Here is a 25092-nt window from a genome sequence, read left to right as displayed (position 1 = left end):
CTCTATAGTTCTTGCACGTCTCTGTGATTTCATAGAACATAGAACAGTACAGCACAGTACAGGCCCTTCGGCCCACGATGTTGTGCCGAACCTTTAACCTACTCTAAGATCAAACTAACTACCTACCCTTCGTTCTACTATCATCCAAGAGTTGCTTAAATGCCCCTAATGTATCTGCTTCTACTACCACCGCTGGCAGCGCATTCCACGCACCCACCACTCTCTGTGTAAAGAACCTACCTCTGACATCTCCCCGAAACCTTCCTCCAATCACCTTAAAATTATGCCCCCTGGTGATAGCCCTTTCCGCCCTGGGAAAAGGTCTCTGACTATCCACCCCTCTATCAAGTCACCTCTCATCCTTCTTCGCTCCAATGAGAAAAGCCCTAGCTCCTTCAATCTTTCTTCGTAGGACATGCCCTCCAGTCCAGGCAGCATCCTGGTAAATCTCCTCTGCACCCTCTCTAAAGCTTCCACATCCTTCCTATAATGAGGCGACCAGAACTGAACCCAATATTCCAAGTGTGGTCGAACCAGGGCCTTATAGAGCTGCAGCATAACCTCGCGGCTCTTAAACTCAATCCCCCTGTTAATGAAAGCCAACACACCATACGCCTTCTTAACAACCCTATCAACTTGGGTGGCAACTTTGAGCGATCTATGGACATGGACCCCAAGATCCCTCTGTTCCTCCACACTACCAAGAATCCTGTCTTTAAGCCTGTATTCCGCATTCAAATTCGACCTTCCAAAATCAATCACTTCACACTTTTCCAGGTTGAACTCCATCTGCCACTTCTCAGCCCAGCTCTGCATCCTGTCAATGTCCCGTTGCAACCTACAACAGCCCTCCACACTATCCACAACTCCAGCTTCCTTCGTGTCGTCGGCAAACTTGCTAACCCAGCCTTCCACTTCCTCATCCAAGTCATTTATAAAAATCACAAAGAGCAGAGGTCCCAGAAGAGATCCTTGTTGAACACCACTGGTCACCGAGCTCCATGCTGAACACTTTCCATCTACTACCACCCTCTGACTTCTATGGACCAGCCAATTTTGTATCCAGACAGCCAACTTTCCCTGAATCCCATGCCTCCTTACTTTCTGAATGAGCCTACCATGGGGAACCTTATCAAACGCCTTGCTAAAATCCATATACACCACATCCACTACTCTTCCTTCATCAATGTGTTTTGTCACATCTTCAAAGAATTCAATAAGGCTTGTGAGGCATGAGATGCCCCTCACAAAGCCATGCTGACTGTCTCTAATCAAACCATGCTTTTCCAAATAATCATAAATCCTGTCTCTCAGAATCCTCTCCAATAATTTGCCCACTACCGAGGTAAGACTGACAGGTCTATAATTCCCAGGGTTATCCCTATTCCCTTTCTTGAACAAGGGAACAACATTTGCCACCCTCCAATCATCCGGCAGTACTCCAGTCAACAGTGAAGACGCAAAGATCATCGCCAAAGGCGCAGCAATCTCTTCCCTCGCTTCCCGTAATATCCTTGGGTATATCCCGTCTGGCCCCGGGGACTTATCTGTCCTCATATCATTCAAAATTTCCAGCATATCCTCCCTCTTAACCTCAACCTGTTCAAGCATATCAGCCTGTTACACGCCGTCCTCACAAACCACCAGGTCCCTCTCATTAGTGAATACTGAAGCAAAGTATTCATTTAGGACCTCCCCTACCTCCTCCAACTCCAGACACAAGTACCCTCCACTATCCCTGATCGGCCCTACCCTCACTCTGGCCATCCTCTTGTTCCTCACATAAGTGTAGAACGCCTTGGGATTTTCCTTAATCCTACCCGCCAAGACTTTTTCATGTCCCCTTCTAGCTCTCCTAAGTCCATTCTTCAGTTCCTTCCTGGCTACCTTGTAACCCTCTAGAGCCCTGTCTGATCCTTGCTTCCTCAACTGTAAGTAAGCTTCCTTCTTCCTCTTGACTAGCTGTTCCACATCTCTTGTCATCCAAGGTTCCTTCACCCTACCATCTCTTCCCTGCCTCATCGGGACAAACCTATCCAGCAGTCACAGCAAGTGCTCCCTAAACAACCTCCACATTTCTGTCGTGCATTTCCCTGAGAACATCTGTTCCCAATTTATGCTCCCCAGTTCCTGCCTAATAGCATTGTAATTCCCCCTCCCCCAATTAAATATTTTCCCATCCCGTCTGCTCCTGTCCCTCTCCATGACTATAGTAAAGGTCAGGGAGTTGTGATCACTATCACCGAAATGCTCTCCCACCGAGAGATCTGCCACCTGGCCTGGTTCGTTGCCAAGCACCAAATCCAACATAGCCTCCCCTCTAGTCGGCCTATCTACATATTGAGTCAGGAAACCTTCCTGGACACGCCTGACAAAAACTGCTCCATCCGAACTATTTGCACTAAGGAGGTTCCAATCAATGTTAGGGAAGTTGAAGTCACCCATGACAACAACCCTGTTACTTCTGCACCTTTCCAAAATCTGCCTCCCAATCTGTTCCTCCATGTCTCTGTTGCTATTGGGGGGTCTATAGAAAACCCCCAATAAAGTGACTGCTCCTTTCCTGTTTCTGACTTCCATCCATAATGACTCAGTAGACAAACCCTCCTCGACGACCTCCCTTTCTGCAGCTGTGATACTATCCCTGATTAACAATGCCACTCCCCCACCTCTTTTACCTCCCTCCCTATTCCTTTTGAAACATCTAAACCCCGGAACATCCAACATCCATTCCTGCCCCTGTGATATCCACGTCTCCGTAATGGCCGCAACATCGTAGCTCCAAGTACTGATCCATGCTCTAAGTTCATCACCCTTATTCCTGACACTTCTTGCGTTAAAATAGACACACTTCAACCCATCATACTGGCTGCAACTTTGCCCTGTCAACTGTCTAACCTTCCTCACAGACTCTCTGCACTCTGTATCTTCCTGTTCAACAGCTACCCCATCCACTGATCCGTGGCTCCGGTTCCCATCCCCCTGCCAAACTAGTTTAAACCCTCTCGAAGAGATCTAGCAAACCTCCCGCCCAGGATATTGGTGCCCCTCCAGTTCAGATGCAACCCGTCCTTCTTGTACGGGTCTCACCTTCCCCAGAAGGTATCCCAATGATCCACAAATCTGAAGCCCTCCCTCCTACACCAGTTCTGTAGCCACGTGTTCAGCTGCACTCGCTCCCTGTTTCTAGCCTCACTAGCACGTGGCACCGGTAACAATCCTGAGATTACTACTCTGCTCGTCCTGCATTTCAGCTTCCAACCTAACTCCCTATATTCGCTTTTCAGGTCCTCATCCCTTTTCCTAGCTATGTCATTGGTACCGATATGTACCATGACCTCTGGCTGCTCCCCCTCCCCCTTAAGAATCCTGTGGACTCGATCCGAGACATCCCTGACCCTGGCACCCGGGAGGCAACATACCATCCGCGAGTCTCGTTCGCGACCACAGAATCTCCTGTCTGTTCCTCTAACCATTGAATCTCCTATCACTATCGCTCTCCTATTCTCCCCCCTTCCCTTCTGAGCCACTGAGCCAGGCTCAGTGCCAGAGACCTGGCCACTGTGGCTTTCCTCTGGTAGGTCGTCCCCCCCCAACCGTATCCAAAACGGTATACATATTTGCTCCTCTTTCTCTCTCTCTCTCTCACTATTTGGAGGCCTATAGAATACTGCTAGTAATGTGATCATATCCATTTTACTTCTCAACTTTAACCAAATGGATTCTGTTCTTGCCTCTTCTTGCTTTCTAACACTGCAATGTCTTCCCTAATCAATACTGCCACCCCACCTCCATTTTTTCCTTCTCTGTCTTTTCTGTATATTAAGCATCCAGTCTTCTCTATCTTAAGCCATATTTCTGTTATTGTTGCTACATTATATTCCCACACTGCTATTTGTGCTAGTAGATCACCAACCATATTCACCACACTTTGTGTGTTTGCACACATGCATTGTAACCCTGTTTTTGCATTCCTCGTACTCTTCCTCAGTCCACTCCAATCTAATACAGAACTACTCCCTTCTCTAGTACTGTCTAACACTGTCACCTTATGCACCATATTCCTTTTTTATACTTCTAAATGCTGGTGCCCATCACCCTGCCTATTTAGTTTAAACCCTCCCCAACCACACTAGTAGACCTCCCTGTGAGGACATCGGTCCTAGTCCTGTTGAGGTGCAACCCATCCATTTTGCATAGGTGCCTCCTGCCCCAGTACGGGTCCCAATGCCCCAAGAATGTGAAGCCCTCCCTCCTGCACCATGCTTCAAGCCACGCATTGATCCTCCCTATCTTCCTGTTTCTACTCTTGCTTGTGGCACTGGGAGTAATCCAGAAACTACCACCCTCAAGGTCCTACTCTTTAACTTCCTCACTAGCTCCTGAAAATCTGACTGTAGGACCTCAATATCTGCCCTTGCTATGTCAGTACTAATCCTACTCCCTTCCCCTGCAGAATATCCTGCATGCTGTCTATGATGTCCTTTACCCTGGCACCAAGGAGGCAACACACCATGCGGGACTCATGATAACGGTTACAGAAATGCCTATCTGTCCCCCTGACTATGAAATCAGCTGTAACAACTGCATTTCTGCACTTTGTTGCTCGCTCTTTTTGCAGTCCCATACCCGTTGGTACCATAGTCTGGCTGCACTCCTCCAAGGTGTCATTACTCCCAGCACTCTTCAAAGCTGACTACCAGTTTGAGAGTGGCATACACCCTGAAGACTCCTGCACTTTCTGTCTCTTCCTACTCTTCCGATGGCCACCAACCTGAACTCCAACTGCCTGTGGGGTGACCACCTCCTTGAACATAGATCGAGGAAACTCTCCTGCCCCCTGATGCTCCACAGTGATTCCAGCTGCGCCTCAAGTTCGGAAATCCTGAGCTCGAGCTGAAGCAACTGGGGAAGCTTCCGAGACACATAGTCACTGCAGACACAGGAAGTGTCCTGACGTTCCCACATGGCGCAGGAATTGCAAGTAACAGGTTGCAGCTGCCCATCCATTATCGAAACAAAAACCCTCAATTCCCTTTTTAAACTATCTATTTAGTACCCTATTTAAACTATTAATTTTAATTAATACCTCTAGTCCTGCTCTGTGCTTATACTCTTATTACAACACTTACTATTACATTACCCCAATGAAATATTTTTAATTCCCCAGCTCCTAATTTGAACCAATACCCTCCCTGTTGGTTTCACACTCTCTCTATGATAAATGATATGACTTCAGTTTAAATTTCCTCCCAAAAAGCTTACTGCATTTACTTCCTTTCTGTATCCCGGTGTCCAGTTTGAATTTCTTCTTCTTAAGCTTCACTAATTTTTCGTAATCCCCGTGACAAAAGAGGTAGAGATTAAGATAAAGAAGAAAAAGTGTGCTTATGACAGATGCCAAGTAGAAAATACTAGTGTGAACCAGGCTGAATATAGAAGGTCCAGAGGGGAAGTGAAAAAGCAAATACGAGAAGCAAAGAGCGAGCATGAAAAGAGACGGGCAGTGAGGGAAATTCCCTCATTAAGGGAAATCCCAAAGTTTTCTATAGGCATATAAATAGTAAAAGAGTGGTAAAAGGAGGAATGGGGCCGATTAGGGACCAGAAAGAGGATTTACACATGGAGCCAGAGGGCATAGCTGAGATATTAAATGAATAGTTTGCATCTGTCTTTACCAAGGAAGAAGATGCAACCCAGGCAATGTTGACAGAGGAGGTAAGTCAGACACTAGAGAGGTTTAAAATTGATAAAGAGGACGTATTAGATAGGCTGTCTGTACTCAAAGTGGATAAAACACCAGGACCAGATGAGATGCATCCAAGGATACTGAGGGAAGTGAGGGTAGAAATCGCAGAGGCACTGGCCATAATTTTTCGGTCTTCCTTAGATTCTGGGGTGATGCCAGAGGACTGGAGAATTGCAAACATTACACACTTGTTCAGAAAAGGGTGTAAAGATGAGCCCAGCAACTACAGGCCAGTCAGTTTAACTTTGGTGTTGAGAAAACTTCTAGAAAAAATAATTTGGGACAAAATTAATAGTCACATGGACAAATGCAAGTTAATTAAGGAAAGCCAGCATAGATTTCTTCAGGGAAAATCATGTTTAACTAACTTGCTGGAGTTTTTTGAGGAGGTAACAGAGAGGGTTGATGAGGGCATTGCTGTTGATGTGGTGTACATGGACTTTCAAAAGGCATTTGATACAGTGTCACACAACAGACTTATGAACAAACTTGTAGCTCATGGAATAAAAGGGATGGTAGCAACATGGATAGGAAACTGGCTGAGTGACAAAGAGTAGTTGTTAATGGATGTTTTTCAGGCTGGAGGAAGGTTTGTACTGGAATTCCCCAGGGATCTGTGTTGGGACCCTTGCTTTTCCTGATGTATATTAATGACCGAGACCTTGATGTACAGGGCACAATTTCAAAGTTTGCAGATGATGCGAAACTTGGAAGCATTGTGACCTGTGAGGAGGATAGTGTAGAACGTCAAAAGGACAGAGACAAGTTGGTGGAATAGGAAAACGTGGCAAATGAAGTTCAATGCAGAGAAATGTGAAGTGATTCATTTTGGTAGGAAAAACATGGAGAGACAATATAGAATAAAGGGTACAGTTCTAAAGGGGGTGCAGGAGCAGAGGAACCTGGGTGTATATGTGCATAAGTCATTGAAGGTGGCGGGACAGGTTGAGAGAGCAGTTCATAAAGCATTCAGTGTCCTGGGCTTTATTAATAGGGTCATAGAGTACAAGAGCAAGGATATTATGTTGAACTTGTATAAGACACTAGTTCGGCTTCAGCTGGAGTATTGCATCCAGTTCTGGGCGCCCCACTTCAGGAAAGACGTAAAGGCATTGGAGAGTGTACAGAAAAGATTCACGAGAATGGCTCCAGGGATGAGGAATTTCAGTTATGAAGGTAGATTGGAGAAGTTAGGACTGTTTTCCTTGGAGAAGAGAAGGTTGAGAGGTGATTTGATAGAGGTATTCAAAATCATGTGGGTGTGGACAGAGTAGATAGAGAGAAACTGTTCCCACTCATGAAAGGATCGCGAACGAGAGGGCACAGATTTAAAGTATTTGGTAAGAGAAGCAAGAGTGACAATGAGGAAAAACTTTTTCATGCAGCAAGTGGTTAAGGTCTGGAATGTGCTGCCTGAGAATGTGGTGGAGGCAAGTTCAATTGAAGCATTCAAAAGGGAAGTAGACAGTTATATGAAAAGGAAGAATGTGTAGGGTTATGGGGAGAAGTCAGGGCAATAGAACTGAGGGAATTGTTCTTTCAGAGAGCCAGTGCGGACATGATGGGCCAAATGGCCCTCTTCTGCACTGTAACGATTCTGTGATTCCACTTCCAAGTTTATTTAGAATTTCTTCCCTGTATTTAGCACTCTTTTGATTCCTGCTACCCAAAAGTCTGATGGGCTTACGCAGTTAGAATTTCTTCCCCAATTACCGGCATTTAATTAATTTGGGGAGGATCCTGAGATTATATAGCTAATGAAACTGCTACTCCTTTGATTTCATTACCTTCTTTAGGACGTGTCTGTTGTAGAAAATAAGCTATCCTTTAACTCACCATTACAACATCGTGAGAAATCTGCCAGTCTGTCTGTTCATTCCAAAGTAGACATCGGGTTCATCTCATTCATTGTGCCACTGATCCTTAATCTGAATATCATCTATTGAAATATTCAGATTGCTGTTGATAAACAACCAGCTCAGTTCGTGAGCACATTGTTTCTTACTGGGTGTACTGTGGAGGTAACATTCCTGACCAGGCAATATTTTGATCAAAAGTTCAAGTGTTCAGCATAAGTTACGAAATTTGCACATTATGCATCATTTTGGCTCAATGCTAGTGCTCTTACCTGAGAGCACAATCTAGGCTCATACTATAACGTAGTACTGAGGGACTGCTGCAATGTTGATATCATCATTTGGTTGAGTCATTAAACCAAGGCCCTACCTACCTGGTTAGATGGCTGTAAAAGAGACCATGACATTTTTTCGAAGAAAAGCAGGGAATTCTTAGTGACCTAGCTAGTACTCATCCCTCAACCAACACCACCAAAATCGATTAGCTGGTCATTCATTGGTTGCTGTTTGTGGGACATAGCTTTGGCTGTTATATTTGTCTGCAGTCAATTTGTGTTCAGCAAAGTTAGACTCATAGAGAGATACAGCACTGAAACAGGCCCTTCGGCCCACCGAGTCTGTGCCGACCATCAACCACCCATTTATACTAATCCTACATTAATGCCATATGCTCTACCACATTCCCACCTTCCCTCAATTCTCCTACCACCTACCTATACTAGGGGCAATTTGCAATGGCCAATTTATCTATCAACCTGCAAGTCTTTGGCTGTGGGAGGAAACCGGAGCACCCGGCGGAAACCCACGCGGTAACAGGGAGAACTTGCAAACTCCACACAGGCAGTACCCAGAACCGAACCCAGGTCGCTGGAGCTGTGAGGCTGCGGTGCTAACCACTGCGCCACTGTTGTCCTGAGGAAGTGAAAAATGCTGTATATAATGCAAATTCATTTCTTTTCTAGTATGTGAAATATTTAGTTAAATATTGCAATTTTTACAATAGAAATTGTAAAATATCTAATATTTCATGAGTTTCATTGAGATTTTGTACAATTAAATAAATTGCATACTTGTAAGTCCTAAAATATTGTTAAAACGTTTTATCTCCAGTTTCATTTCAAACTAATGTGAACAAAGTAGTCCAAAGATTTATCAAGATAACTGGGTGCATTTTTAAACCCCAACGTTTGTGGGTCTGAAGGATGTGACTTATGTATTGAATCTTGCAGCATTTAAAATTCTTCAGTGTAACTTACAGAAACTAGAATTCCCTGCCTAAACCTCGCCTGTCCACCTCTCTTTCTTCCTTTAAGAAGCTCCTTAAAAACTACATCTTTGACCAAGCTTTTGGCGTTCTGTCCTAATATCGCTTTCTGTGACTTGGTGTCAAACTTTGTTTTATAACTCTCCTGTGAAGCACCTTGGGACATTTTATTGTATTAAAAGTGCTATATAAATACAAGTTGTTGTTGACATGTATGTGTATATTTCACCTTAAAGTAAGGAGCAAGGTGTGTTAACCTGAACGCATAAATAATTTACTAAGCTTCTGATTTGTGTACACTGATGAATAGTTTATTTATATAAGAAAAACCCATGAGCAATCTGTTTGCAATACGGTTTTCTATAAAATTTTATTACATTGGCGATTGAAGGCTGGAGTTGGTGTGGAAAGACCGTAAACAGCAGCTCTGGGATAAGTGATGTATTGTGAAGAATTCTAGGGCAGGAATATCTGAACTTCTCCTCTTTGCGGGCCACTTGTATAATAAGAACACAAGAAATAGGAGCAGAAGTAGAGCATATGGTCCATTGAGCCTGCTCTGCCATTCAATATGATCATTACTGATCTTGGACTTCAATTCCACTTTCCTGCCTGCTCCCCATATACCTTGATTGCCTGCAAGACCAAAAATCTATCTATCCCAGCCTTAAATGTATTCAACAGTGGAGCATCCACAACCCTCTGGGGTAGAGAATTCCAAAGATTCACAACCCTTTGAGTATAGTAATTTCTCCTCATCTCAGTCCTGAATGATCGGCCCTTTATCCATGCATAACGGGGAGCCTCAGAGGCCATGTATAAAGTGTGATAAATCTATTAATTTATATATGTTCCAAGTTCCTGTTATTGGAGCTTGACGTTCTGACTTTAGGACTTGTCTACCAATGAGGCAACTGTGTTAAGAACAGCCCTTTCCAAATCTTCAGGTCTTTGGCATTCAAACAAGGAAAACTGTCAATCCAATAAATATAAACACAAATAGGAATGCGCTGACTTTTCAGTCTTTGGCCATATGTTGTCCACAGGCCACAGTTTGAACACAGCACCATAAATTTTCCTCACTCGCATGAATGTAACAGGGCAAGGCTTCCACTCATCCTTCTACCAAGAGAAGCTGGGATGGACTATGAGGAAAATGTTCTTAGCTGGTGGTCAGAAATTTGCCTTTGGCCTCAGAACCTTTATCTCATAGGTCCTATTTTTGAAAGAAACATACTGGCAGAGAATTCTACATGTACAGGCACTTGGGCTCATGGAATCATAGAAATTTATGGCACAGAAGGAGGTAATTTGGCCCATCGTGTCTGTGCCAGCTGAAAAAGCTATCCAGCCTAATCCTACCTTCCAGCTCTTGGCCTGTATCCGTGTAGGTTATGGCTCTTAAAGTGCACGTCCAAGTTCTTTTTAAATACAATGTGGGTTTCTGCCTCTACCACACTTTCAAACAGTGAATTCCAGATCCCCACCACCCTCTGGATGAAAAAAGTTCGCCTCAACTCTCCTCCTAAGCCTTCTACTGATTAAATCTGTGCCCCCTGGTTGTTGACCTCGCTGTTAAGGGACATAGGTCCTCCCTATCCATTCTATCTAAGCTTCTCATAATGTTGTATGCCTCAAATAAATCACCCTTCAGTCACCTATTTTCCAGAGAAAACAACCCCAGCCTATCCAATCTTAGCTCATCGCTAAAACTTTCCAGCCTTGGCAATATCCTCGTAAATCTCCTCCGTACCGTCTCTCGTGCAATCACATTCTTCCTCTAATGTGGTGACCAGAACTGTACACAGTACTCTAGCTGTGGCGTAACTAGTGTTTCATATAGTTCCAGCATAACCTCCCTTCTCTTATGATCTATACCTAAGTTAATAAATCCTTGGCATCAGGTGGCAGGACCGTATCTCCAACGCAGAAGTCCTTGAGGCGGCCAACATCCCCAGCATATACACCCTACTGAGCCAGTGGCAGTTGAGATGGCTTGGCCATGTGAGCCGCATGGAAGATGGCAGGATCTCCAAGGACGCATTGTACAGCGAGCTCATCACTGGTATCAGACCCACCGGCTGTCCATGTCTCCGCTTTAAAGACATCTGCAAGCGTGACATGAAGTCCTCTAACATTGACCACAAGTCGTGGGAGTCAGTTGCCAGTGATCACCAGAGCTGGCGGACAGCCATCAAGGTGGGGCTAAAAAGTGACAAGTCGAAGACACTTAGCAGTTAGCAGGAAAAAAGACAGAGGTGCAAGGAAAGAGCCAACTGTGTACCAGCCCCGACAACCAATTTTATCTGCAGCGCCTGTGGAAGAGTCTGTCACTCTAGAATTGGCCTTTATAGCCATTCTAGGCGCTGCTCTCCAAACCACTGACCACCTCTAGGCACTTACCCATTGTCTCTCGAGACAAAGAGGCCAAAGAAGAAGCTAATAAAGGAAAGAATCCCGCATGGCTTCTCAACCACCTGATCTACCTATCCTGCTACCCTTCAGAGATCTTTGTACATGCACTTCAAGGGACTAAAGGCAGACAGGTCGCCACGACCTGATTGCCTGCATCCAAGGGTTTTAAAGGAAGTGGCTGCAGAGATAGTGGAGGCATTGGTCGAAATATTCCAGAACTTGCTGGATTCCCGAAGGGTCCCAGTGGATTGGAAAACCGCTAATGTGACACCCCCGTTCAAGAAGGGAGGGAGACAAAAAGCAGGAAAATATAGGCCAGTCAGCCTAACATTGATCGTTGGGAAAATGCTGGAGTCCATTATTGAGGAAGAAATAGCAGGACATTTAGAAAAGCTTAATGCAATCAAACAGTCAACATGGTTTGTGAAAGGGAAATCATGTTTGAAAAATTTGCTGGAGTTCTTTGAGGATATAACAAGCAGAGTTGATAAAGGGGAACCAGTAGATGTAGTGTATTTGGATTTCTAGAAGGCATTTAACGAAGTGTCACATAAAAGATTATTATACAAGATAGGAGCTCACGGTATTGGGGGTAATGTATTAGCATGGAGTGAGGATTGGTTAACTCACAGACGACAGAATCGGGATTAATGGGTCTTTTTCAGGTTGGAAAGATATAACAAGTGGAATGTCACAAGGATCAGTCCTAGGGCCTCAATTATTTACTATCTATATTAATGACTTGGAGGAGGGGGCAGAGTGTAAGATATCCAAATTTGCTGACGAAACAAAAATAGGTGGGAGGGCATATTGTGATGAGGACATAAGGAATGTGCAAGGGGATATAGATCGGTTGAGTGATTGAGCAAAAACTTGGCAGATGGAGTTTAATGTAGGAAAGTGTGAGGTCATGCACTTTGGTAGGAAGAATCAAAAGGCAGACTATTATTTAAGTAGAGAGAAACTCTAAAAACGTGCAGCACAGAGGGATCTGGGTGTTCTTGTGCATGAAACACAAAAAGTTAGCATGCAGGTGCAGCAAGTAATTAAGAAGGCAAATGGAATTTTGGCCTTTATTGCTAGGGCGTTGGAGTTTAAAAATAGGGAAGTCTTGTTACAACTGTACAGGGTGTTGGTGAGACCGCACCTGGAGTACTATCTGCAGTTTCGGTCCCCTTATTTGAGAAAGGGTATCCTGACATTGGAGGCAGTTCAAAAGAGACTAGGCTGATTCCTGGGATGAAGGGGTTGTCTCATCAAGAACAGCTAAACAGGTTAGGCCTTCATTCATTAGAGTTTAGAAGAATGAGGAGCAATCTTATTGAATCGTACAAAATTCTGAGGGGGCTTGACAGGGTAGATGTTGAGAAGATGTTTCCACTAGTGTGGGGAATCTCGAACTAGGGAACATAGCTACAGAATAAGGGGACACTCATTTAAAACTGAGATGTGAAGGAAATCCTTCTCTCAGAGGGTAGTGAATGTCTGGAATTCTCTATCACAGAGAATTTTGGAGGCTAGATCACTGAAAGTATTTAAAGAGGAGGTAGATAGATTTTTGAAATATTGGGGAGTTGAGGCCTATGAGGAGCTGGCACAAAAGAGGAGTTGAGGTCTGGGGCAGATCAGCCATGATCTTATTGAATGGCAGGGCAGGCTTGAGGGACTGAATGGCCTAGTCCTCCTATTTCTTATGTTCTTATGTTGTTCTCTGTCCCTCCATACTTCTCAGTAATCTACCATTTGTTGTGCATACCCTCGCCTTGTTTGCTCTCCCCAAATGCATTACCTCATGCTTCTCCAGATTGAACTCTATTTGTCATTGTTCTGCCCACCTGACTAGTCCATTGATATCTTCCTGCACTATACAGCTTTCTTCCTCACTATCAACCACAGGGCCAATTTTTGTATCATCTGCAGACTTCTTAGTCGTAGCCCCTACTTGCAATTCTAAATCATTGCTATATATTACAGAAAGCAAGGGACCTAATACAGAGCTCTGTAGAACCCCACTGGTAATAACCTTCCAGTCACACAAACACCCGTCAACTTTTACCCTTTGTTTCCTGCCACCGAGTCAACTTTGAATCCAACTTGCCACTAGCCCTTGGATTCCATGGGATCACTTTTCTGACGAGGCTACCATGTGGGACCTTGTCTAAAGCCTTGCTGAAGTCCATGCAGACCACATCAAATGTGCTACCCTCATTGACCCTCTTTGTTACTTAGTCAAAAAAATTCAGTAAAATTGATCAAATACAACCTTCCCTTAACAAATCTATGCTGATTGTCCTTGATTGATCTGTGCCCTTATTAATGGTAACGAAGATTATCCCTCTGACCTTTTTTCCAATAATTTGCCTACCACCGAGGATAGGCTGACTATCCTGCCATTACTCGGTCTATCCCTTTCTCCCACTTTATACAACAGAACAACGTTAGCAGTCCTCCCTCACCACACCTATAACCAGAGAGGATTGGAAAATAATGGTCAGAGCCTCTCCTGTTTTCTCCCTTGCTTTTCTTAACATCCTGGTATCCATTTCATCTGGGCCTGGCAATTTATCTACTTTCAAAGATGATAAACCATAAATATCTCCTCTCTCCTAATGTTTATCCGATCCATTATTTCACACTCCTCCTTAACTCTCACTTTTCTCATCCACAAATAGGTTAAATTTTTTGTCTCTTACAGGCCCTACTCTTTCCTTAGTTATCCTCTTGCTCTTTATATAGTTATAAGACATCTTTTGGTTTTCCTTGATTTTTGCTTGCTAATGCGATCTCCCAAAAAGAACAGCAAATGGCAGGATAAGTAGAAGAGTCTACCACCAGCATCTGCTGCACCACAATGGATATGATTGCAGTACTGCTGGCATTGGAGGAATCTGTGCAGCAGCTCAGGATGATCTGCGTTGCAGGCCCCAAGGGTGATCTGTGCTTTGGGAATGGATGCTCAGACTGCGGCTGTGAAAGCCTTTCATTGCACGTGTTGATCTTTGTGGTTTTGAAATGTAAAAAGAAAACAAAAACAAAGATGTGCATTTATATAGCCCCTTTCGTGATGACTGGGCATCCCAAAGTACTTTTTGAAGTGTAATTACTGATGCAATGTAGGAAGCACGACAGCCAATTTGCGTACGGCAAGGTCCCACAGTGTGATAATAGCCAGATAATCAGTTTTTGTGATGTTGGTTGAGGGATAAGTATTGGCCAGGAACTGGGGATCACTCCCCTGCTGTTCTTCGAAATAGTGCCATGGGATCTTTTACTTCCACCTGAGAGGGCAGATGGAACCTCGGTTTTAACATTTCATCTGAGACTGCACCTCTGACAGGTCAGTACTCTCTCAGTAATGCACTGGAGTGTCAGCCTTGATTTTTGTGCTCAAGACTTGGAGTGGGACTTGAACCAAGGATGTGATAAATTAAAGCACATGGGATAGGAGGTAATATACTGGCATGGATTAAGGTTTGGTTAACAGGCAAAAAACAGAGTAGGAATAAATGGGTCTTCTCGTGTTGGCAGGCTGTGACTAGTGGGGTACCGCAAGGATCAGTACTTGGGCCCCAGTTGTTCACAATGTAAATAAATGATTTGGATGTGGGGACCAAATGTAGTATTTCCAAGTTCGCAGATGACACAAAACTAGGTGAGAATGTGTGTTGTGAGGAAGCTACAAAGCAGCTTCAAGGGGATTTGCACAGACTTTGTGAGTGGGCAAGAATGTGGCAGATGGAATATAATGTGGAAAAATGTGAAGTTATCCATTTTGGTAGGAGGAACAGATGTGCAGAGTATTTCTTAAATGGTAAGAGATTAGAAAGTGTAGATGTACAAAGGGACCTGGGTGTCCTCATCAGTAAGTCACTGAAAGCTAATATGCAGGTGCAGCAAGCAATTAGGAAGGCTAATGGTGTGTTAGCCCTTTTTTTTTTTTAGAGATACAGCACTGAAACAGGCCCTTCAGCCCACCGAGTCTGTGCCGACCAAGAACCACCCATTTATACTAACCCTACAGTAATCCCATATTCCCTACCACCTATCTACACTAGGGGCAATTTACAATGGCCAATTTACCTATCACCTGCAAGTCTCTGGCAGTGGGAGGAAACCGGAGCACCTGGCGAAAACCCACACGGTCACAGGGCGAACTTGCAAACTCCGCACAGGCAGTACCCAGAATTGAACCCGGGTCCCTGGAGCTGTGAGGCTGCGGTGCTAACCACTGCGCCACTGTGCCGCCCTTATCGCAAGAGGATTTGAGTACAGGAGTAGTGAAGTCATGCGTCAATTGTATAGAACCTTGGTTAGACTGCACCTGGAGTACTGTGTGCAGTTTTGGTCCCTTAATTTAGGAAGGATATTATTGCCAAAGAGTGACTGCAACGAAGGTTCACCAGACTTGTTCCTGGGATGGCGGGACTGTCCTATGAAGAGAGATTGGGGAAATTGGGCTTGTATTCTCTAGAGTTTCAAAGAATGAGAGGTGATCTCATTCAAACCTACAAAATACTTATGAAAGGGATAGACAAGGTAGATACTGGTAAGATGTTTCCCTTGGTTGGGGCGTCTAGATCCAGAGGACACAATTTCAAAATAAGGGGAAAGCCACTTAGGACAGAGATGAGGAAAAATTTCTTTACTCAGAGGGTTGTGAATCTTTGGAATTCTCTACCCCAGAGGGCTGTGGAAGCTCAGTCATTGAGTATGTATAAAACAGAGATTGACAGATTTCTAAATACCAACGACATCAAGGGATATGGGGATAGTGTGGGGGAAAAGGCATTGAAGTGGATGATCAGCCATGATTGTATTGAATGGCAGAGTAGGCTCGATGGGCTGAATGGCCTACTCCTTCTATGTTCCTTCTGATTCAAAGATCAGATGCTACCAACTGCACCATGGCTGACACCTGAAAGAACTATCTCCTTCTAAAAGCATAGATACTAGAGTTGAGAGGTTTGCAAATTGTTTTTGAAAAGAACATTGCCTAACTGTGACACTCTGGCTTATGTTAAATAACCGAAGATATGTGTCATCTGTTACCTAAAACTATGCTCCTCTCATATATGCCAACTTTCAGCATTTCTTGGGCCCAGTCTGCATCAATATTTGCTGACAAAAGCAGTACAATCTGGGGTACTTGCCCCTAAGCAGCATTCTAACAAGGCTTCTATGAAGTGATTCCCAGCATTACGCAATGTAGCCAGGAAGCTTCATGAGAGCAAGAGTTCTTGGCTACGTTATGTGGTAGCTAGAAATATTTTGCAGCTAGACTTGGGTCGTAATGGTGTGGGGGTGGATCTATATCAATGAAGGCGAGGAAAGGAGGGAATGGATGATGATGAAAATAAAAGGAAAGGGAGCAGAGATTGAGAGTAGTGCTTTAGGGTGGGGGCGAATTGGATCTAGGAGGACTGTGCTAGCTTGAATGAGAGTGAAGGGAAGATTTCTGGGTGAAAGAATACCTTGGTTGGAGGAAGAATGCCATATTGAACTGAGGAAACTGAGAGGAGACAGTATAAACTGGGAGATGAGGAGTCTGTGTAAATGTGCTTGAAAATAACCATAATGTATCCTTTCTCGTGTAATTTTTAAAAAAATATCTGAAATCATGCCTGCTGACTTCTGGAAACACATTGGATTTACTCTTCAAGTTTTCATAGCAGGTTACAAAGTCTTGTTACATTTTCTGTTTAAATTACAAAGGCTTTGTTTCACTGGCTTTCATCTGTCATAGTCTTATACTGGGGACTGATCTTGAATTGTCTGTTTTTGGGAACTTGTCAGCTATTTTGAAGCTGTTGGTCAACTTTGCCTGTTTCTGGACTGGCAATTATTGAATATTTTTGGATTCTTTCAGTTTGGACTAAGAATTGTATGATGTCAACGAATTTGGTTCAATACAGCACAGTCGAATTAACAGGATAGATTTGTTTTGCATTATAAATGAATAACGTATAGATTTGTTAAATTAAGTGCATTACTTATATTCAGCTGCATCCAGTTGAGAGACAAGTTACAAATCTAAGCGGGAAGTAGTTGATGAGGTCTTGCACCACATTGTATGTTAAACCATACTGTGGGTATTGTTTTCATAACGGTACAAAACATTTTTGTCTTCATTATTTTCCAGAAAAAATCATGAATATAGCTATTTTTAAGTACTTCATTACAATTCACTAGTTGCTGATGTCCTTTAATAGATATAGAAATAAAGAAATAAAGAAATAGCTTGCATTTGTATAGCACCTGTCATATCTTCAGGGCATCCTAAAGCACTTTACAGCCAATGAAATACTTTGAAATGTAGTCACTGTTGTGTCGTAAGAAATGCGGCAGCCAATTTGTGCACAGCAAGATCCCACAAACAGCAGTGAAATAAATGATCCAATCATTTGTTTTTGGTGTTAGTTGTGGGATAAAAGTTGTCTAGGATACTTGGAGAGCTCTCCTACAGTTCTTCAGGTAGTGTTGTAGGATCATTTATCTCTACCTGAGAGCACAAATTTGAGTCTCAGCCAGGTTCCATTCTAATCTATCCAGTCATAGTCAAAGAATCACCTGTATTGCTCCTTTTTCTGCTCCTTTATGGGGACCCCATGGATCTATCCCCCGCCCCCCCCCCCCCCCCATTTCTCATCTATGTGCTGCCCCTCGGCTGTATCATCTGAAAATACATCATGTTCTATGTGTACTCTGGCACCTAACTCGACTGCACAACCACCTCTCTCAACCCCTTCATTATCTCTGATATTTCATGCTGCTTGACCAAAATCCAGTATTGGTTGAGCAGAAATTGCCTCCAGTTTACTATTGGGAAGACCGAAGCTGTTGTATTGAGTTGCCGCCTCTAACTTCATTTCCTAGCCATCAATGCTATCAATCTCCCTATTACTGTCTGAGGTACAATCAGACCGTGAGCAACCGCGACATCATATTTGATGCTAAGCTTCTGACCTCAAATCCTCTTCACACGAAAGCTGCCTACTTCTACCTCCATAAGATCACCCATCTCTCGCCATTGCCTCAGCTCATCTGCTGCTGAAACCTCACCCATGCCTTTTTAACCTCTATTCCAGTGCTTTCCTGGCTGGTCTCCCACTTTCCACCTTTCATAAATTTCAGATTATCCAAAACTGTGTTGCCCAGTCACAATGAGTCCCATTCACCTATCACCTATGTTCTTGCTGTCCTACATTGGCTCCCGGTCTGACACTGCTTTGACTTTCAAATTCTCATCTTTTTTTGAAATCCCTCCATGCCCAGACCCCTCCCTATCTTTATAACCTCTTCCAGCTCTACAACCCTCCAAGATTTCTGTGCTTTCCCTTCACTGGCCTCTTGTGCCTCCCTGATTTTCATCACTCCTCCATTGGTGGCTTTACCTTCAGCTGCCTATGCCCTAGGCTTTGGAATTTGCTCCCTCCATCTCTCTCCCTCTCTACCTTTCTCTCTTGCTTTAAGATACTCCTTAAATCCTACCTCTTCAACTGAACTTATTGTCATTGTTCTGGTATCCCTTTCTGAGGCTTTGTGTCAAATTTTGTTTGCCACCACTTCTGGGAAGCACCTTGGAATGTTTTGTTACATTAAAGGCGCTGTATAAATGCAAGTTATTGAAGGACAGCACTTCCAACATTGTTGCGCCCCTCAGTATTGCACTGAAGTGCCAGCCCATCTACTCAACTCTCTTGAGAGGAGCTTGAATCCACAACCTTCTGCCCATTTTTTGTTTCAAACTGCAGCTGTTGGTGATGATTCTGCTATTCCCATTTACACCTCCTCTAGACCCATCTTTTGTTTCTTTACTTGTGCCAGTACCATCCCCTTTTGCTTTGCCCTGTCATCCCTTTTGTCATTTAATCTTTCCTGCCTTCCACCCTAATGCACACCTTCCCTTTTGTTCTTTCCTCCCCTCCCCCTTTCCTTGCCCTTGTACTTGTTTAAGACCTGTAACACCTCTAACTTTTTCCAGTCCTGATGAAAGATCATCAACCTGAAACATTAACTTTGTCTCTCTCTTTCTACAGATGCTGCCTGACCGGAATAATTCTAGCATTTTCTGTTTTTATTGATTATGGTCTATACTATTATTCCTGCCATTTGCACTCTTGGAACATTGGGCATAGGGGAGACCTGTTGAACCCCTAAATCAAGCATTTGGAGCCTGACAGAAGGGGCTGCGGTCTAAAAATTTAAGAGGGTCTCTACAAATGCTTTGACAGTATCCATGCACAGGCCCCATTTGTGAAATGTTAAAATGAAATTTAAAAGGACAGCTCACCAGCCATCTCTTTCTCCATCGCAGTAGGCCACAAGGCTTGTCGCAAAGAGTCTCTGCCTTCCTATTAGGGTGACTCCTCAGAAGAGGTTGGAAAGTAGACCTCCTTGTATCTAAAGGGGAGCAAATACAGCCTGGGTCATCAGGACATCTGAGCAACAGGCAGATGTCCTGCCCTGCCAGAGATGCACCCCAATCAAGTGATGACACAGAAATCTCAAGTCATTAAATTCCACTTACCAATGTAGGCAAGAGGGTTAGCCAATATGTAGAGTGTCTTTGTGTTTCAAATCCTTTTTTCTTCTCCCCCAAAGTTTTAAACCAAAAATTAGTAGAAATGTAAATAGTGGCCAGAGCTGAAACTTAGGTGTCTAATCAAAATTTAATACTCAACTGGTAAAACTTCCAGGTTGCAACATTCCTACTGTTGTTCAATATTATGTTGAATTACGTGTTTGAATTCTTGTCTTGTTTTATTCTGGATATGAAAACATTTTTTTTAATTTCAGGTCTTCTTCGGGATTCTGACCACCCCTATAGCAGGTTTGAGAATGAATAAATTGATTCAACCTTTACCTGGACTTCAAGAGTGGCTAAATGGATTTTAGTGGCTGTCTGTTGTTTCAACCTTCTAGTCAATAAATCTGTCATTGCCTGTTAAAACGTAGCCATATCAAATGATGAGCCATTTTCATACCATGGTTCTTTAGTATGATTTATGCATTTGTAACATTGAAAGCCCTGAAATTCTGATGGACTGGCGGTGTGAGAAACATGTCAATCTGTCTTTTGAAAGTTGATGTATTTCTTCTGATTTTCAACTGTCAGACATGGCCAATTGCACTTTTGTACAGAAACTGACAAGGTTACCATATATTTTCAGTGAAGTTTTGATTGTATTGAGAGATCCTCCTGCCTACTTGCCTTAACTAGATTGCCTTACTTCTACAGTGTTGTTAAAGATGAGAATTAAAATTAACATGCTGTATTCTTGGTTTTATTTTTATATTGCATATTTTCTAATTCGATATACCAAAACCAGCCTACTCTGTCTCAAAAATGCGGCATTTGACTAAAATGATTTGGCTCTGGTCTGACATATTTGACATTGAATACAACTTTTTTTGTTACAACTGTATCTGAACCTTTAGTTTTGTTTTGAACCCAGAGGTTGTTGCTGTCAAAATTGCAGTGTGTTCAGAGGTATTAATATGCAGGCCATTCCATGTTACCATACAAAATACAAACAAATTGCTGGAAATACTCTGGGTCAGGCAGCATCAGTGCAGGGAGAGAAACAAAGTTAATTTCTCTGGTTGATGACCTTTTATCAGAACCTGATCTGTATTATATACCTTTTTTTGTGTGTTGCACATCACCTTGTTTCCAAAGGATCACTAATAGATGCCCAAAATTCAATTAGAACCAGTAGAGATTTTTCTAAATCATAGAGGAGTTTGTTGTAGTAACAATTGTAAGATGGTAAGTTTAGTTAGTTGTGGGGAAAAAAAAGGTTTGTGTACATTTGGAGCCTTACCACAATAGTTAATCGCATGCAGTATTGCTATGGTTAAAAACAAAGTTTGTTATTTCTGTAACGCTATTTGCCTAATGAGGTCATGATCACCTTCTGCTTGAAAATAATTTTAAATGGCAAACCTTTATTACAAGCCGAAATTATTTTGAAATTTATGATGGTGGACAGAGTCATTGCACATGGACAGTTCAAATTCTGAGAAATTTAAACCACTGATATTCAATTACAAGAATGAGATATTGCTGTAATGTCTATTTTACTTAACAAAGATGTTATAGAAATCAAGTTTACGTTTATCAGTAGAGATGTGTCTACAAATAAATGCAAAAAGAGAGAGATTTAATTTTTCCTATATCATACATTCTGCATTTCGTATTTTCAATGAAATGTGATAGTTTTATATGTGCATTGTTTCCTGCTCAGTGTAATAAAATTAAATGTTTATGTACAAAATAGTGTCTTTACTTTTCTGTACAGTATACTTGAAAGGACTAAAGTTTTCTGGCCTCCCCAAACACCTGACATGCACAGTATGCGGAAAATGCATTGAACCTGTCCATGCCGAGCTGTGGCTAAATTTGATATAGTGGACTACATAGCTCAGTTGTCTCCTGATGCATACTCAGCAAATCGGAAGAGAAAGGAGCCCGGCTGAGAGCCTGGTCACTGGCCTTTGGGCCTTCTGGCTACAACAGGAGAGCAGGAGCCAGAGGTCCCAGGATCTGAAGATCTGGTGAGCACTTAATAAAAAAAGATGAGAACCTACCTTTGGCTTGCTGCTTGAGCCATTGGACTCTCCCATCTAAGGGGCATACCAGCTTAAGGTTTAGTGCCAGCCTGTTGGACCACCTTTGTGTCCACTCTGCAATAAGGAGGAATTAAGTTGCGAGGCCCAGAACACTCTCATCTGCCTCGTTAATATGAACTCTGGGCTTGTCTACTGCAGGCGCAAACTGAGTTATGACCCTTGGAAGCCATGAAATCTTAGAGCAACATAAATGGGATGGTGAACTGGCATAATAAATAAGTTATTGCCCCATTTTCCCGAACTTTATACCTGGGAAATAGGTATTACTTGGGGACAAAAGTCAGGAATAACAGCCGATGGATGTTTTGCATTTTATAATTATGCTTGAAGGATAGCTTAAAGATCAATTTGTAATTAACAACCCCCCCCCCCCACCCCCTTTACAAGTGAAGACAGTACATGTACCTAAAGTCTTCAAGACATGTGCCTTTTGCTCTTAAATAGTACATATATAGATGAAATGAAATTTCATTTTCAGCAGTCATCCAGCTGGTTATTAAAAATTGATTACAAAGATAAAATGTGCATATACAGTATAAATAAAACATACTCCAGGGCAGTTGCAGCAAACCTTCCTGTCTGTTTTCAGCAGCGGGGGATTTTATTTAGTATAAGGAATACATGCAGTCTGAATTTTATGTTCTGCTGGCCTACTGTAATTTTTCTGCCAAAATGGTTGTGCCAGTTTGCTTCAATTGCAGGGTTTGTGTTAATGAACTGAGTAGTAATTATTTGATTTGTAACTTCAGATAGCAGAGGTTTCGGTCTGAATATGCTTTAACCCTTACTTTTTTCAAAATAAACTTTGGCCATTTGACAGTTATTTTTTGAAAATGGCCATTTTTGTCCATGAAGCGATCTGTTTTCTTTCAATTAACTTGTTTAATTTGTAGTTGCACGGATTGTATTTTATTGCGGGATAAAGGGGAAGGGAATGATCACAGGTAACCCCTCCACGAAGAGAAAACTCTGAATTTTCTCATTGGCATTCCCCCAGGACAATTGAGTGAAAATTCAATGGCAGTCTCTCAATATTTAATCCTGACTGGTTGCATTCCACAGATGCCATTTTTATGATGTCAGACTGGGCCAGACCCATATTGTTTCAGAGTGTTTGATCATTCGCCCTGTAGGAACATAGCAATTGCTAGATAAGTCAAGCCAAAGGTCCATTTGGTTTGCCTGCTGCGATCCTAGCAATCATATGATACAACGATAATGGAGTTGTTGATTAATCCTAGCAATTATCAATTGGTCTACAGCAGCCCTGAGGCAACCCCCAGTGGTGAAAAGCTTTGGGAACCATAGGTCCCAAGCACTTCTTCTTTTATAAGTCATCCTTCCACAACCAGTTAGTCACTAGCCTTTTTTATAAAGGGAGTTAATTAACATGACTTGAACTATTTTTAATGTTAGTCACGCTCCTGGAGGAAAAAAATTGTTTTGATCACTTCTGCTTCAGCCTTTCCAATTTGCACTCTGCCTCAAATTCAGTTAAATAACCAGATTTCATTCATATTTATGCTTTTCAGCATATTGAAGATAGGGAACATACCTTTGAACCTTTGTTCTCAGTTGTTCAATTCCCATAATCAGCCATTCTTCAGAACTTGGTCTGTTGAATCCCAACATCATCCTTGCTCCTATTTTCTGTACCCTCTCCAATACACTAAAGTTCTCTTAAAATTGTGCAGTTTCAAATGTGGGCAGTGTTGTACAGTTAAAGATCCTGGGGCCAAAATTCTACAGCCTTCCAATGTGCTTTTTCCATAACGCCAATGAAAGTTTACTAGAATGGATTCAAATTAGGCCAGAACCTGGATATGTTGATCTTAGTTTAAGAAAAGCAAAATACTACAGATGCTGGAAATCTGAAACAAAAACAAAGAGTGCTGGACATAAACAAGAAATGCTGGAATCACTCAGCAGGTCTGGCAGCATCTGTGGAAAGAGAAGCAGAGTTAACGTTTCGGGTCACTGACCCGAAACGTTAACTCTGCTTCTCTTTCCACAGATGCTGCCAGACCTGCTGAGTGATTCCAGCATTTCTTGTTTTTGTTTCAGATTTCCAGCATCCGCAGTATTTTGCTTTTATTTAAGTGCTGGACATACTTAGGTCTGGCAGCATCTGTTGAGAGAGAAGCAAAGTTAACATTTCAGGTCTGTGACCTTTCATCAGTTCTGACCTGAAACGTCAACTTTGCTTCTCTCTCCACAGATGCTACCAGACCTGCTGAGTATTCCCAGCACTTTTTAATGTTGAGCTTGGTCTTGTGTTGGGGATTCCTTGAGGCTTTGTTGATCCTACCCCTACCACAAACAATGCCAGAGTGTAGGAGGGGGCAGGGTCCAGTACTCCCAGGAATTCCTGTCTCTCCAGCATCAAACCTTCTAAGTCAGCACAGCCAAACACACAGCCAAATAAAGCTCCTTTTGCTGTGCCTACCGTTTCCTGCATTTCAGAATTTGGCTTGCATGCTGTGATTGGATATTTTCAATGAATCATTGCAAGATGAATTCAAATCTATTCTTTGTTAACAAGCACCTGACCATTAAATATATGTTCTATGTACCTTTGTGATTACTAATGTTTTCCACATTGAATTTGATTTACTTCATTTGCTCAGCTCCTTTAATGTAACATGCCAAGGTTGGTATCACCAAATTTGAAATGACTAGAAGTAACTCAATCCATATCTATAATTGTGTTGACAGCACAAAACCTAGAAGACTTTTCACAAAGTTTAATATTGTTGTGAAAGGCCACTATGTTTGCTTTCCTTCCTTAAAAGCCTCATATGCATAATCTGAACTAATGCCTTCTGAAAGTATATCCATTGGATGTTTTTTAGCCTATTTACTTACCATTTTAAAGACTTCCCAGAGTTTAAGGGAGCATATTATATCTTCTAAGACTATGCTGGCACCTGCTTTTTAGATTGAGCTTTCTAGCCCAATTTGAGGGAGTAAAATCAGTGAGCGATAATGATGTAGGAAAGATGGAGGAGGTACTGAATTTGACATCATAAAGGAACTGACTTAATATAGTTATTGTTCAACCCAGTAGCTCCTTCTGGTCAGTTTCTACAATTATGGGATGAATTTTCCCAGCGCTTTGGAGACAGGCTGGTGGGGCGGGAGGGCTGGCAATATGACAAGAGAAGGCATCGAGAGGG

General features: G+C 42.6%; 1 protein-coding gene across 1 annotated transcript in view; it reads left to right on the top strand.

Annotated features, from left to right (window-relative positions):
• LOC137347744 (pituitary tumor-transforming gene 1 protein-interacting protein-like) overlaps positions 1 to 21561 on the top strand; it is a 90134-nt gene extending 68573 nt beyond the window's left edge. Inside the window, exon 7 of the mRNA XM_068012646.1 lies at positions 20081 to 21561. Within this exon, the coding sequence (XP_067868747.1) occupies positions 20081 to 20130 (50 nt within the window). The 3' untranslated portion in view covers positions 20131 to 21561. The remainder of the gene's footprint in view (positions 1 to 20080) is intronic.
• The last annotated feature ends 3531 nt before the right edge of the window (positions 21562 to 25092 follow it).

The sequence above is a fragment of the Heterodontus francisci genome, chromosome 2 (genome assembly GCF_036365525.1).
Source record: "Heterodontus francisci isolate sHetFra1 chromosome 2, sHetFra1.hap1, whole genome shotgun sequence".
Taxonomy (NCBI): domain Eukaryota; kingdom Metazoa; phylum Chordata; class Chondrichthyes; order Heterodontiformes; family Heterodontidae; genus Heterodontus; species Heterodontus francisci.
Note: the sequence above shows the minus strand (reverse complement) of the source record. Positions and strands in the feature narration are given on the sequence as shown.